Raw genomic sequence first — 12,456 nt, 5'->3', positions numbered from 1 at the left:
AAGCGGGTCGACCCACTCAACTGTAATTGGTCTTCTCGTTATGACGTTGTCACTAAAGGCTTCACTGCCTCCGAGAGGTCAGTTAAAACTTTGTTGTGAAAAGATATTATTTTTTTTTTTCTAAAAATAGTGTAATATTTAAAGGTCAAAGAACATAAGTTTTTTCACAGCGCAATGCAAAAATCGAGCCGAGTTATAAAGAGACGTTTGTTCATTTCGCTTGTTACTTGTTCATGACACAGTTTTGAAAAACGAACCATTACTATAAAGTATTTCATTAATATAAGTTTATAATAGAGACCTATACTGTAAATTTTGTAGTTAAGTGTCATTATTAAAGCAAATCTTCTGTAAAGTTAATAAAATAAACATAATTTCAATTTTATACACACAATTTATAGCAGTGGATATGATTATGGCTGACCAAAGAACCCGATTTCTTTGCCAAATACATTTATTCTTTCCATTTTTGAAATTATCTCATATTTTAAGTAGAATATGCTTATTACTTTGATCATATCAAATCTGGCAGGATATTAGGATCTACTTACAATAATTAGGAAAATTTATAAAAAAATTAGCAACAGCTTTCACAAAGTAGAATCTTTCGTTGAAAATTTAGAATCATTTAACTTTTTCCTTAAAATTAAAAATACAAAAAAATTCCAAAAGTACTGTACTATAATTGTGTACTGTACTATACTATAATTACAAAGTGTACTGTACTATAATTTCAAAAGAACATTATTTTGGTAGTTTGTTTTTTAAATTTACTTAAAAAAACTCACGTATGTCAATTTTCTTATCAGATAGGAAATCCAAAAATTAACGCGTACAAACAAACAAACTTCACACACACATATGTTTGATTGTCATTTCAAATGTTTTTTTTTCCATTTACAGAAAATATAAAATCATTTCTTGCTAAATATCGTCGTTTACATCTGATATCTTCCTGTTTGACATTTGAATAAGAAAAATGAATATGATCGAGTTGTGCTGATTCAATCTCCATTAAGCTTTTGCGTCAGAAAAACCTTTCACTTGTATTTACGCTTTTCGAGAGTTATCAGCATTCAATGCTTTACCTCGGGTTCTCTAGATTGAAATACAGCCTTGCTAAGCACATAGTGACAAAAATATAGAAAAAATCTTTTTCATTCGTATTACTTTTAGAACGCGTATATCTTTTCCGATGATTGTGGGTTCAAACCTTGTCAAACACCACTGAGTTTTCATGTGCTTAATCTGTATTTATAATTTATATCATGCTTAGCGGTGGTGGATAATATCACGAAGAAATTCTGCCACGTGTAAATCCACAACCATGAGCCGAAATGGCCCAGTGGTTAGAACGCTTGTATCTTAATCAATGATTACCTTCCCAGGCAAGCACCACTGAATATTCATGCTTCATTTGTGTTTTTATAATTAATCCCGTGCTCGGAGTTGAAGGAAAACATCATCAGGGAACCTGCAAGTGTCCAATTTCCAAGAAATTCTGCCACATGTGTATTCTACCAACCCGCATTGTACAAGCGTGGTGGAATATGTTCCAAACCTTCTCCTTAAAAGGGAGAGGAAGCCTTAGCCCTGCAGTCGCAAATTTACAGGCTGTTGTTGTTGAATCCACCAACCTGCATTGGAGCAGGAACATGCATCTAACCTTCCTCTTCAAAAGAGGGGAGGAGGCCTCAGCCTAGCAACACATTATAGGCATGTAACTAAATAAAAATGAACGATATTTAATTCATATTATTTGTAGCGTATAAGTAAAATGTTTTCTGTAAGATGCATTTATCTAAGAGATTGCAAATTTCGCCTTTCAAATCTTCAAAACCCGCCTGAAATATATTCCTAAATAGACTAAATATAATCTAGAGTATCCTATAAATACGGCAGTGCCAAGGTAGAACGTTGCCCGCCCTCACTTTCCCTCTCGCCTAGTTGTTTTGCTATAAATATGTCGGAAACTATTGGAACGACTTTCATTAACAACTACACGAACTCATCAATGACTAGACTTTAATTACCTTTTTCTCTTTGTCTAAGAATAATGACGCTATAATCTCTTTAATTCTCAGGAATTGCTACGATAAACATTTTAATAATGGACTCGATGACAGATTCAATTGAAACTTCTTCCAATAAAAAAATATATGCAAAGACAAATACTAATCAATGAAATGTCACAATATAAAAACAAAAAACCAAGTAGAAATGTCTGATCAATTCTCATTAAAATTATTCAAGTAAAAATAATCTAAAAAAGTATTTATGGTGATGGTTCATAGCTTTAGTTGACTTAAAATGAATCCTTTAAACTTATTTTCAAAAGCAAAAATTGTATGGGTTAGTGTGCTTGATTCGTCCAGAATATTAACTTATGCCGTTAGCACACATATATCTCATCGTGGATATGCTAAAAAGGGTGGTGATGAGTGCAGGAGAGCATGTGTAGATATTCCCCCAGATGTAGATCATGTATGTCCTTTGCCTTGTGAGAGACGTAAGAAGAAGAAGGAAGGTATTTTACATAAAATTAAATTAAAAATCGTCGAGGGTGGTACAAATTTTGGAAGTAAGTATCTTCAGCATAATTTTAAAGCAATCTCCTTAAATACTTACTTTTTTATTGTTTCTCAAGCAAGTTCTAGATAAATAGACAAGACTAGAGGCCTCCCGGATGCGCACACATTTTTTTATATTTGTTTTTTGTTGCCTTTTTCGGAAATGTTTAACAGTCGTCATTCTAATTCAACTTATTTACAAAAAAAGCTTAATAAATTATTATACCATAACCTTCCTCATGAGTCCCTCTGTCTCTTTGTGAAAATTACATGAAAATCCATTCAGTCATTTTGGAATTTATCGCCAAAATACAGACAGACAAAAACATTTGTGGAAATTCGTTTTATAATCTGTAGTGACAGTGAAAAAACTAAATTCAGTTTCACACATATTTTTATTATTATTTTTTACTGTACAGCTCCGTTTCGTAATCTCCAATGTAAGGACAAAGTGTGCAAAGAGGTCGAGATACCTGAACCGAAGGCTTTAGCAGCTCCCGTTAAAAAAGTGCCCTCGCTACCACCACCTAGACCAGGTGTCCAAGTTGCGGTGCTTGGTGCCGATACAAACCTAGGACAATATATAGCTTTGTTGCTTAAACAATGCCCGTGCATAAAAAAGTAAGTTCTACGTTATTATTATTAACAGAAACAAAAGAAAACTTAATTGTTCTGATCTTAAAGTTGAATCTTCTCTATTTATCTTTGTCATTTATTACCCTTCGCAAATAAACCTTGTAAGTATTAACAAAACCACAGATACAATTACAAATGCGTTTATTCGCACATTTTTCGTATGACCTAAATATGAGAGTATGATTTCGTATGTAGCGTTTCGTGACGTCATTCGAAACGGCCCGCAGTCCGTTCCCTCGGGGACTTTTCGTCTTTCCGTCACAACACGAGTTTAAATTATGATATTTATTCACATGAGCGCTACGAAAATCGGAGTTCAGGGAAATGGGGGACGAACCATTATAAATCGGATAATATCCAATTCATATGCAACTTCGTTTAAATAAAGAGCCGACGAATATATTATTAAGAAGCCCAATTTTGATTGAATGACTAAAATTACTTTGATATAATATGCCATGGTTGGTATGTTTTATTGACCTTGCTGGATTTAGCGTTCCCGATAAATATGATATGTAGTAACCCAACACCCCTTGTTCTCTGTACTTGTGGGGAAAAGTATAACAGGTCGATTAAGCACAAAGTCTTATCCCGCATTCAGTTTTTAAGTGACGGAGGGTTAATATCGATTTCCGGCAACGATTACGTAAAAAACGATAAAAAAGATGTCTGCAAAAACAAGTCGATGACGGTTTCCTTAATATTCCATTGTAAATGGAAATAGCTCATGATAGATTCCTATCATCATGAGCATGAGCTATAAGATAGAAAAAAATCCACGTTTACAAATTAGCACTTTTAATTTTGTTAAAGATTTTATTTTTCTAAAAAAGGAATCAATTTAACTCAAATAATCCCATTCTCAGTTTCGCTTCGTTGTAGATTTTAATACTGTACAATTTTATAGTTATTAATTAATAAATCATGTTGTGCTTAATATTCAAATGTCATATAAAGATTTAACCCTTGTGTATAGAGTGGTATACAATAAAATTGGTTCCTAACCTTTTCTTCGTACGGTACTTTTTACTGCAGATATCCATATCTACTGTTTGTTATGAGACAAAACCAATTATTCTTCAAGTTTTATTTACCTTACCTACATTACGCTGAAAAGATTGAATTTTTCTACTTTTATAATGGAACAAGTTTCGGTTTGAGACTTCAGTCGCTTTTCATCCATTGTGCTCGAGTTTTGTATTCCACTAAAAGCCAAAGAATACAATATTAAAAGTGTTTCTGCGTATAAATCATCATTGTTGTATAAAGGATACGAAACTGTCTCGTAATAGTTTGCCTGTTGGTAATTTCTTTTTTGCACGGAAATCTTGAGAAAATAAAGTGAATCGGCAATATTCCTATTTGGAAATAAAATTTCGATTTGGTCGTTATTTCCTATTTTTATTTATATTTTTAATATTAGCTTAATGATTACTATGAAAAAAGTGATACTTTGACCGAAAGACTAAATTTACAGAATAGTCCACGCATACTTGTAGTCCAGAAAAAAAGGCCATCGATACACAGACAACTTTCTTTGTCAAAGACATAAGAGTTGTGCCTGCTAATAATAAATACATATATAAATTGTGTCATTGTGTGTGTTAAATTACGATTAATTTGACATTACGCTCTGTGCAAGTACCCAGTGCTTGTGGCACTGTATGCAGCAATACTACGTATGACTGCTACGTTTTGCAGTAATACGGTTGTTTTCTGGTTCGAAAGGTGAGTGAGTCCATGGGACAATGCTCAGTAGTTCCAGTTCAAGTCAATACGGCAGTGATGACCAATTACCACAAAATAGCCCAATTGTCCTCCCGCCTGTAAAAATTCAGCATTCATGTACATCGTAAAGATATACGTAAAGTGGTAGGATAAGAATAATAGTGTCTTACAAAACATGATATTATCTCCGAGCAATTTCATCTTTTGTTTTAAATGTTTCGAAATCGTCTAAGAAAAAATTTATCACAAATTGCCTTTTTTCTATTTAAATTCTATGGACGTTTTAGCCTGAAAGCACACTTAAGCCGTAGAATCGACGACAAAAGATCGAAAAGTAGGTACTTTACCTGAATGGGCACGTTTAAGTTGAAAAACTATATCTCTTGTATCCATCTAAAAACGCGTTTTAAAGCGTTTGACATACAGTTCGAATTCAATTGAAAAAACAAGCAAATATCAATAAATACTAATAATCATAAAAGTAAAAAAATCGCAATAATATAAATGAGCCTTCTAAAATGCTAGCAACAAAATATCCCTAATAATGTAAATGATTACAAGTTCGGAGCATTTCGAACATTTTGGGAAAATAAACGGAAGCCGAGGTTCCGTTATTTCATTCTAGACGCCAGCACGCACATAAAAAATCCAATTCGTAGTACGTGAACTCACTGGGGCATTTGAAATAGGTGCACATCAAAGTTTAACAGAAGCCTTAGACATGCTATTATACGAATCATTCACAGAATGTAATAAAATGTCTGGATTTTATGAGATGAGTCGTGACCGACGCTGTTTATTACAGACTTTACGGCTAGGAAGCTGATCATATTGTCTTTTTCTTTCCTACCGACTAAAGTGTTCTATCAAATATTCAATCTTTTGTTCTTTGATCTTTTCATATTCGCTTTGAAGCGATGTCTTTATACCAACTGTTTTTCGGATTTAGTTATGCAAGAATGAACCTAACTTGTGTCTTATACTTCCTGCATATTTCTTAGTCTCATCGTCATTTATAAACAATATAAACTAAAATTTTACAATTGCACATCCATCAAATTATTGTTGTGGCTTTTAAAATATTTATAACAAGAGTTGCGGTCGCCCAGTTTTCATGGTTGGACTTATTGGACAAAGACTGGCATAATGATGACTAATGTAGGAGATATTTGAATTTAGAGGGACAGACATGACTGTAAATTTATAGACAGACGACGACATGAGGGGGGGAAAACGACGGCAAGTCTGAACATTCATACCAGACAGACAACTTGAAAATTCAAGGGTTTATCTTTTAAAAAAATTCTATCGAACCTACGCGACGTTTTATTTGATGTTATATAAGATTTGTTTTTTTATTATTAGAGCAAACGATATATATCTGATTGCTTATGTCACATTGACGTATAAAATTTATATTAAAAAATTAACATGTCCATACAGAATTTAATTGTTTAATTTGAAATGTTTTCAGATTACGTTTATATGAAGCGACTGATACAAAAAGTTCGGAATTTACTCGTAACCTTTGTAATGTGGTTCAAGATCTCCAACATATTGACACGAATTGTTTAGTCGAAGCATACAGCTGCAATTGTAATGACCTTGAAAGATGTTTGCAGGTTCGATAACATTTATATTGAATGTAGTACAATTTACAAAAACTTACATTAGAAGTGAGTCATATATTTTACGGAAACATAACAAGTGTATGAAATGAGCTGTATAAGGTTGCAAGAATAGAATATATAACTATAAGTAAAGATCTGAATGGAAAAAACACACTGCCAATACCAAATATATCATATGTCCAAATAATTACATATAAAATAAAATATTTCATTGTTTATATTTAAATTGTTTTGCAAGCACTTTAGATGTTATATAATAATCTGAACGGCCCTTAATGTGGAATGTTTCACGGTGATAGTCAACTTTTGCATATTCTGAAGAGCACTCGAACTCATAAGCTGGCAGTTGAAATTTGAATCGTTATTCCCATACTTTGTCATTATATATTTTCCTCATTTGTAATTAACTTTCAGACAAACTGTACTTAAAAAACACGAATAATTTTGTTAAAAAATTATGCTACATCAAACTGATTGTATTTAAAATATATGATTTACTAAGAACAGGCCTCGATTGTGTATAAAATATATTTTAAAAGAAAATTCTATCAAAATGGTCGATAAACATTAGATTTGTTATTGTAGCTTAACAAAGTAAGGCAATCTGTACACAAACGACGACAACAGTATCAATTGGGGTTGGCTTCATTCGTTTTCTACTTGGTATTTGCAAGTAAGCGAGGGTGGCGTCGACCTCAGTCTGCCAATCAATACGGCAAACGGCCACCCACTAAATCCTGCACCTTATTTATGTGATTATATTCCCTATAAATGCTATACTTTATTTTATTCCATGCTATCAGCAATCTAGTCACCCTCAACATTACTTAGATTTATTCACATTTTTATAAAACGTTACAGTGACTCTTTATGACAAATAATATTTCATTTTTGTCTCACCCCATAAGTGTACAACTAATGATTTACTAATAATGTTTCTAACCATTTTTTTACCAGTAAAAATAATGTTAACAACATTATCTCACACTTTTATTAAATAGTTGAATACTAAGACAAATTGCTCTTGACAAGTATCAAGATGGGGTTATAGTGGCCTTATCTCGCAGTCGAGAAGACAATAAGTATATAATCTATCAACACGAGAGCACCATTAATTAATATTCGCTAGTTAGCGTTTTGTCACGCGACGTCCTACTCGCACTCACACGAGTATTGTCGAATGCTATTGACCTTTTATATCGCCAAGAACATTTACATAATTATATAAAACTACTTTTTACATATGTATTTTTCAGAATTCAAATATAGTATTGATGTTAGACAGTGCCTGTGTTAATACGCAAATGCCATTGGAGAAGAGATTCGAGTGTCAAGCGCCGGCTGTAAAACGATATGCTGATATAATTGCCAAAGAGTGTCCAAATGCCTTCATAATTGTGTGTACTTCACCTATCGATTGTATGGTGCCCTTAATCGCCGAGGTGACATTTTATTTTTTCCTACACAACCTACGCAGGTCTTTAACCTTTTTGTCAGCTATTTGCAAACCATTTGCCCTTTACAACATGCGTAATATCAAACAAAATTGACATTTCTAAAAAATATATTTTTAAATATTTATGATATTATATTTCATGAACGCAGTATTTTAACCTGAATAATAATATAAAAAAATATTTATAAACCCTCGAAACAATAGTTATTCTTCTCTTTTTTCGTGTAAACTGTTTTGTATATTTTTGCCTGTTTTTTAAATTTAATGACAGGCGGCATTTTAAAAGCACTTTCATCTTAACGAGCGTAACATTTTTACGTCCATCAGTGACCATCTTTCCTCCCTCGTTATAGCTCCCTTATATTTGCCACAACATGTTACAGCTCTTTAGGGATATTAAAAGTTTTATGACCTCGCATTATCGGAATATTAACACATTACGACTCCCAACTATAGTTCGAAGCGACCTAAATATTTAGCCAGACAATGTTTACTATAGTTAATTCATGAATTAAATACGTTCTAAAACAAGTGCTATTTAATATACATATTTTAAAATAAAACGGTATCACTTAACGCTTTTGAATCTCTCTAATGGAATTAACTTTTTACAACGCGATAATAGGGACTTGAGTAATCTCAATGTTCGATCATTTGCTACGGTTACCCCATAAGTAAACATCCGTTACGCAACTTAAGATTATTTTTATTGGAGCGAATCAACTTTAGCGTTTTTTCTGTATAAAACATTTTACTTTTGGATTTACAAAATTTAAATAATTAGAAAAATACCTACACTCTTTAACGACTTCATTTATTTACATATCCTATCTAAAGGAATGAATTAGGGGAGGTTTTTGATTTGCATAACTAAAACTAGTTTACTTAGTACCTAAAGCAATTTACTGTTAATCAATATATACAAAACTTATATCACCATTTTCAATATATATGCAGATGCGCTTCATACATTCACCCACATCCAAAAATATTATCTACATGACAGAATATATTCTTGTATTTAATATATAACAATGTTGATTATTTCTAGACGCTAAAAGAAACAGGTTGGTACAATCCACGAAAGTTGTTGGGTTCTCTAGCGGTTCCCGAGATGCGTGCAAGTACCCTTGCCGCCCGAGCCCTTTGTCTGGAACCGTGTTATGTTCACGTGCCCTGCGTCGGGGGCACTGAAGGGTTGTCTTTAGTGCCATTATTCTCTAAAGCCTTGGAATATTTTGATTTTAGTGAGGTAATTTAACCCTTGAATTTGATGACAATTTTTTATTTTAATAATTAAGTCATACATCAACCCATTTTCGCCCACTGCTGGATATAGACTAATCGTTCTTGGGCTACTCGTATACAGCTCCTGCAAGCCATCTTGCGCAAATCGTCAGGCCACCGTGCCCGAAGACACCCTACACAAATATAAAAATTCCAAAATATTAGCAAACGACATATGGCAACTACTGATGGTATTGTATCACATAATAATGGTGACGCACCATACCATTACTACTTACTCTTATAGTTTATCGAGATATTATTTAAAATTTCTAATACCAATGGAATTCGTTTTGCAGCAAAATGCTGAATTGATGACGCAGACTGTTCGATGCGCGCCGATAACGGTTGGCAGGTGTGACGGACAGTGTAACAAATCTGCCGAACTTAGCGAAGCGCATGCCTTAGCGGGCTTAGTCACGAAAGTGGCTTGGGCCCTACTGTGCAAAGATGTACCTAGAGTTTCAGGATTCGTTGAAATAGACCCCACTGAAGTCATTTCACCAACCAGGTTAGAACATTAAGACAAAACATACATTAAGATTACGAAGAGTCATTTTACGTAAACTTTTTTGGGGTCTCAGTAAAAAATATTATTAAAAGTAGATCGGGGTTAACAAAAATAGTGTTTAATATTACATTGCTAGAAGAGAAGGGATACCTACATCTATCGTTCCGTCTCCAGATTTATAGCCAGTCCCGTTGAGATGAATGGCAGTGGTATCGTTAAATGTCTAGGCCTTCCCAAGATGACGGATCATGAAATGAAGCGCATGGACTTAGCATTCAATGAACTGTATTGCAAGTGCGATATGGTAGAGAACTGGTATTGCAAGTACTGCAGTTCTTCTAATAACCTGAGCGCTTATCAACTTCAATTCTTCATACCAAAGTCCTATCAACATTTTGACGATTGTGCCTATGCGAATTTATAATTTACATGTTTTATTCTGTTTGGTAATGTTTTGAGATATAAAGTGTTTTTGTCATTAAATTATATTATTCTCTTACGAGTATTTTATTTGAATCTGACATCTCTCGTTTCTTTGGATAGAATTTTTGAGATAACCTGATTTCACCAATTGGGCAATACGACCTTGTGATAGATATAAAAGATAATTTTAAATTAGCTTAGGTAATAACACAGTTATAAAATGGCAAATAACAAACCAAAAGCGACAATGCCATAAAATAATATAATTTTGTTTTAAAAAAAAATTAATGAAAAAACGTATATTTCGAGACACTATTGATTTTACACGGAGTAGAATTTTTTTTCTGTACACAATAAAACATAATTATTACGAATATCGTCTGTATACTGAAAATGATTTTTACAATGTCTTTATTTCGTCTAGGTTCATCGGACTTACTGTTTTGTTAAGCAACAAAGGCATATGTGATAAAATCACCATACCACATCTGTACCCTCATGAACTAAAGCTAATGGACGTGGCCATCACTAACATACAAATCAATGAAGATATAGCAATAAGCTGGTATCAGGAAAACATGAATGCCGAACGTGAAACGTGCAAAATAGTGGCAAAGACTGATTTTGGTTATCCAAAAAAATATTCGACACTCGAAAACTGCAAACCATGCTCATAGCATTATTAAAATAACATTTATGTATCAGAGTTAAAAAAACAGGAATTGCCTAATAATAGAGAAAAGAAAATGGTAAAATCAAGTGATAAAAGGCATTTCTACTGTGTAATAAAAATAGAAAATTAATGTCAAATGTTATTGCAATGTGTATTATTAAAAAACTCATTGTGTAACGTATTTTTAACGTTTATTTGAAGCCTGTAGTTATTGGGTAAATTTATTTAGAAGAAACAACCAACATATCATAATCCCCAATAGATCATTATTGCTACTGCCATATTTATAAAAAAACCTGTCTACAAAAAGTAAAACCATACCACATATAAATCAGTTAATAAGACTGACGGAAGTACGAGTTACAACGTAATGTATGGGGCGTTAAATGTTTTATGGGAATATCAGAATATGATCTTTATGAATCTACTAATGGCTCGTAAAATGGTCATACACGTAATTATTGCTTTATAGTCTGCTGTCTTCAATACCATCATAGCTTCCAAATTTCTAATACATTTCCAAATGTGTCTTGTCATAATTTAGGTATTCAATATATATTAATGTATGATATATTTTTTTAATAATGGCAATACCACATCAAATACAGATTAAATAACATACACTACAAAACGGCAGCAAGTCAACAGTACCAGCAGCAGTCTAAATTTCAAAAACTCGTCAAAGTCGTTTTAGACTTCAGTTCACTGATTAGTGATTATCAGTGATTCTAATATATTTAAATCTTGCTAATATTAGAGTTATCACAAAAAGATTAACTAATAAAATGAGCTTGATTTCATACCAAGAAAACATTGACTTTTTAAGTTACCAACTATTTAACAAAACAGTATAAAATGAAACTGTATTAGCAAATAAAGATTCATTTAAAAATGAAGGTTTGATATTTAAACAAATTCATTAATCAAATAATAAAGTTTGAGGGTGATCCGACAGATTGCGTAATTCTCAATGTTGATAACAATCAAGTAACTAGTTATCTCTAGCAAAATTCCAAAGTGAACAATCCAAGTTGTATGAACAATGAGCTCGATTCTATTGTTTCGGTACACTCGGATATAGAATTAGCGATGAGCGATTGTTAAAAACGATCGAATTCGTCGATTGTCCCGTTTACTTGATTAAAATCGAATAACAATCGAATTACTCGATTGTCATATTTATTCGATCAACAATCGAACCCGTAATCGCATGCTAGTCATTCATAAAAAAAAATTCTATATTTATTCGAATGATTTTTATAAAGGTGTTCGATTTTACTAATAAATCTTTAAATAAAATATATATTTATATCTACTTTTGTGCTGTAGCATTCGTCATTGATATCATAATAAAATTTCATCGTCACTCAATCTATAAGAGAATACAATTTACCGGTTCATCTGAAATTTAATTATTGTATTATAAGTACAATAGATCTGGGCAAATTAAAGCAAATGAATACACCAATACCCTCATCATTAGTATCAGTAAACACGATCTCGATTCCGATTATATGACATGAGCGAGTCGGATAAGTTCG

At 32.6% G+C, this 12,456-nt stretch overlaps 2 protein-coding genes across 3 annotated transcripts in view; both read left to right on the top strand.

The window, feature by feature from the left end:
* Positions 1-12,456, top strand: part of LOC124536981 (nucleolar protein 58) — a 66,727-nt gene that overhangs the window by 27,591 nt on the left and 26,680 nt on the right. The window lies entirely within an intron of this gene.
* On the top strand, positions 2,211-10,963 carry LOC124536980 (malate dehydrogenase, mitochondrial-like). 2 transcript variants are annotated; one of them, XM_047113673.1, is made up of 7 exons: positions 2,211-2,581; positions 2,990-3,191; positions 6,409-6,556; positions 7,822-8,007; positions 9,073-9,273; positions 9,608-9,819; positions 10,667-10,963. In XM_047113673.1, the coding sequence occupies exons 1-7, from the start codon at positions 2,311-2,313 to the stop codon at positions 10,917-10,919; spliced, it is 1,473 nt and encodes a 490-aa protein (XP_046969629.1). In that variant the 5' UTR covers positions 2,211-2,310; the 3' UTR covers positions 10,920-10,963. The 2 variants fall into 2 exon arrangements, with proteins under 2 accessions (XP_046969629.1, XP_046969630.1); XM_047113674.1 differs by lacking the exon at positions 10,667-10,963 and adding an exon at positions 9,994-10,312.

The sequence above is a fragment of the Vanessa cardui genome, chromosome 17, assembly GCF_905220365.1.
Source record: "Vanessa cardui chromosome 17, ilVanCard2.1, whole genome shotgun sequence".
In the NCBI taxonomy this organism is placed as follows: Eukaryota; Metazoa; Arthropoda; class Insecta; order Lepidoptera; family Nymphalidae; genus Vanessa; species Vanessa cardui.
Note: the sequence above shows the minus strand (reverse complement) of the source record. Positions and strands in the feature narration are given on the sequence as shown.

What these genes read in the sequence shown, in the direction of transcription:
- LOC124536980 (XM_047113673.1), top strand. Translation starts at nt 2,311, where the DNA reads ATGAATCCTTTAAACTTATTTTCAAAAGCAAAAATTGTATGGGTTAGT. An exon ending in GGGTGGTACAAATTTTGGAA is followed by an intron (nt 2,582 to 2,989) that starts GTAAGTATCTTC and finishes TTTACTGTACAG; the next exon opens with CTCCGTTTCGTAATCTCCAA. An exon ending in AATATTTTGATTTTAGTGAG is followed by an intron (nt 9,274 to 9,607) that starts GTAATTTAACCC and finishes TTCGTTTTGCAG; the next exon opens with CAAAATGCTGAATTGATGAC.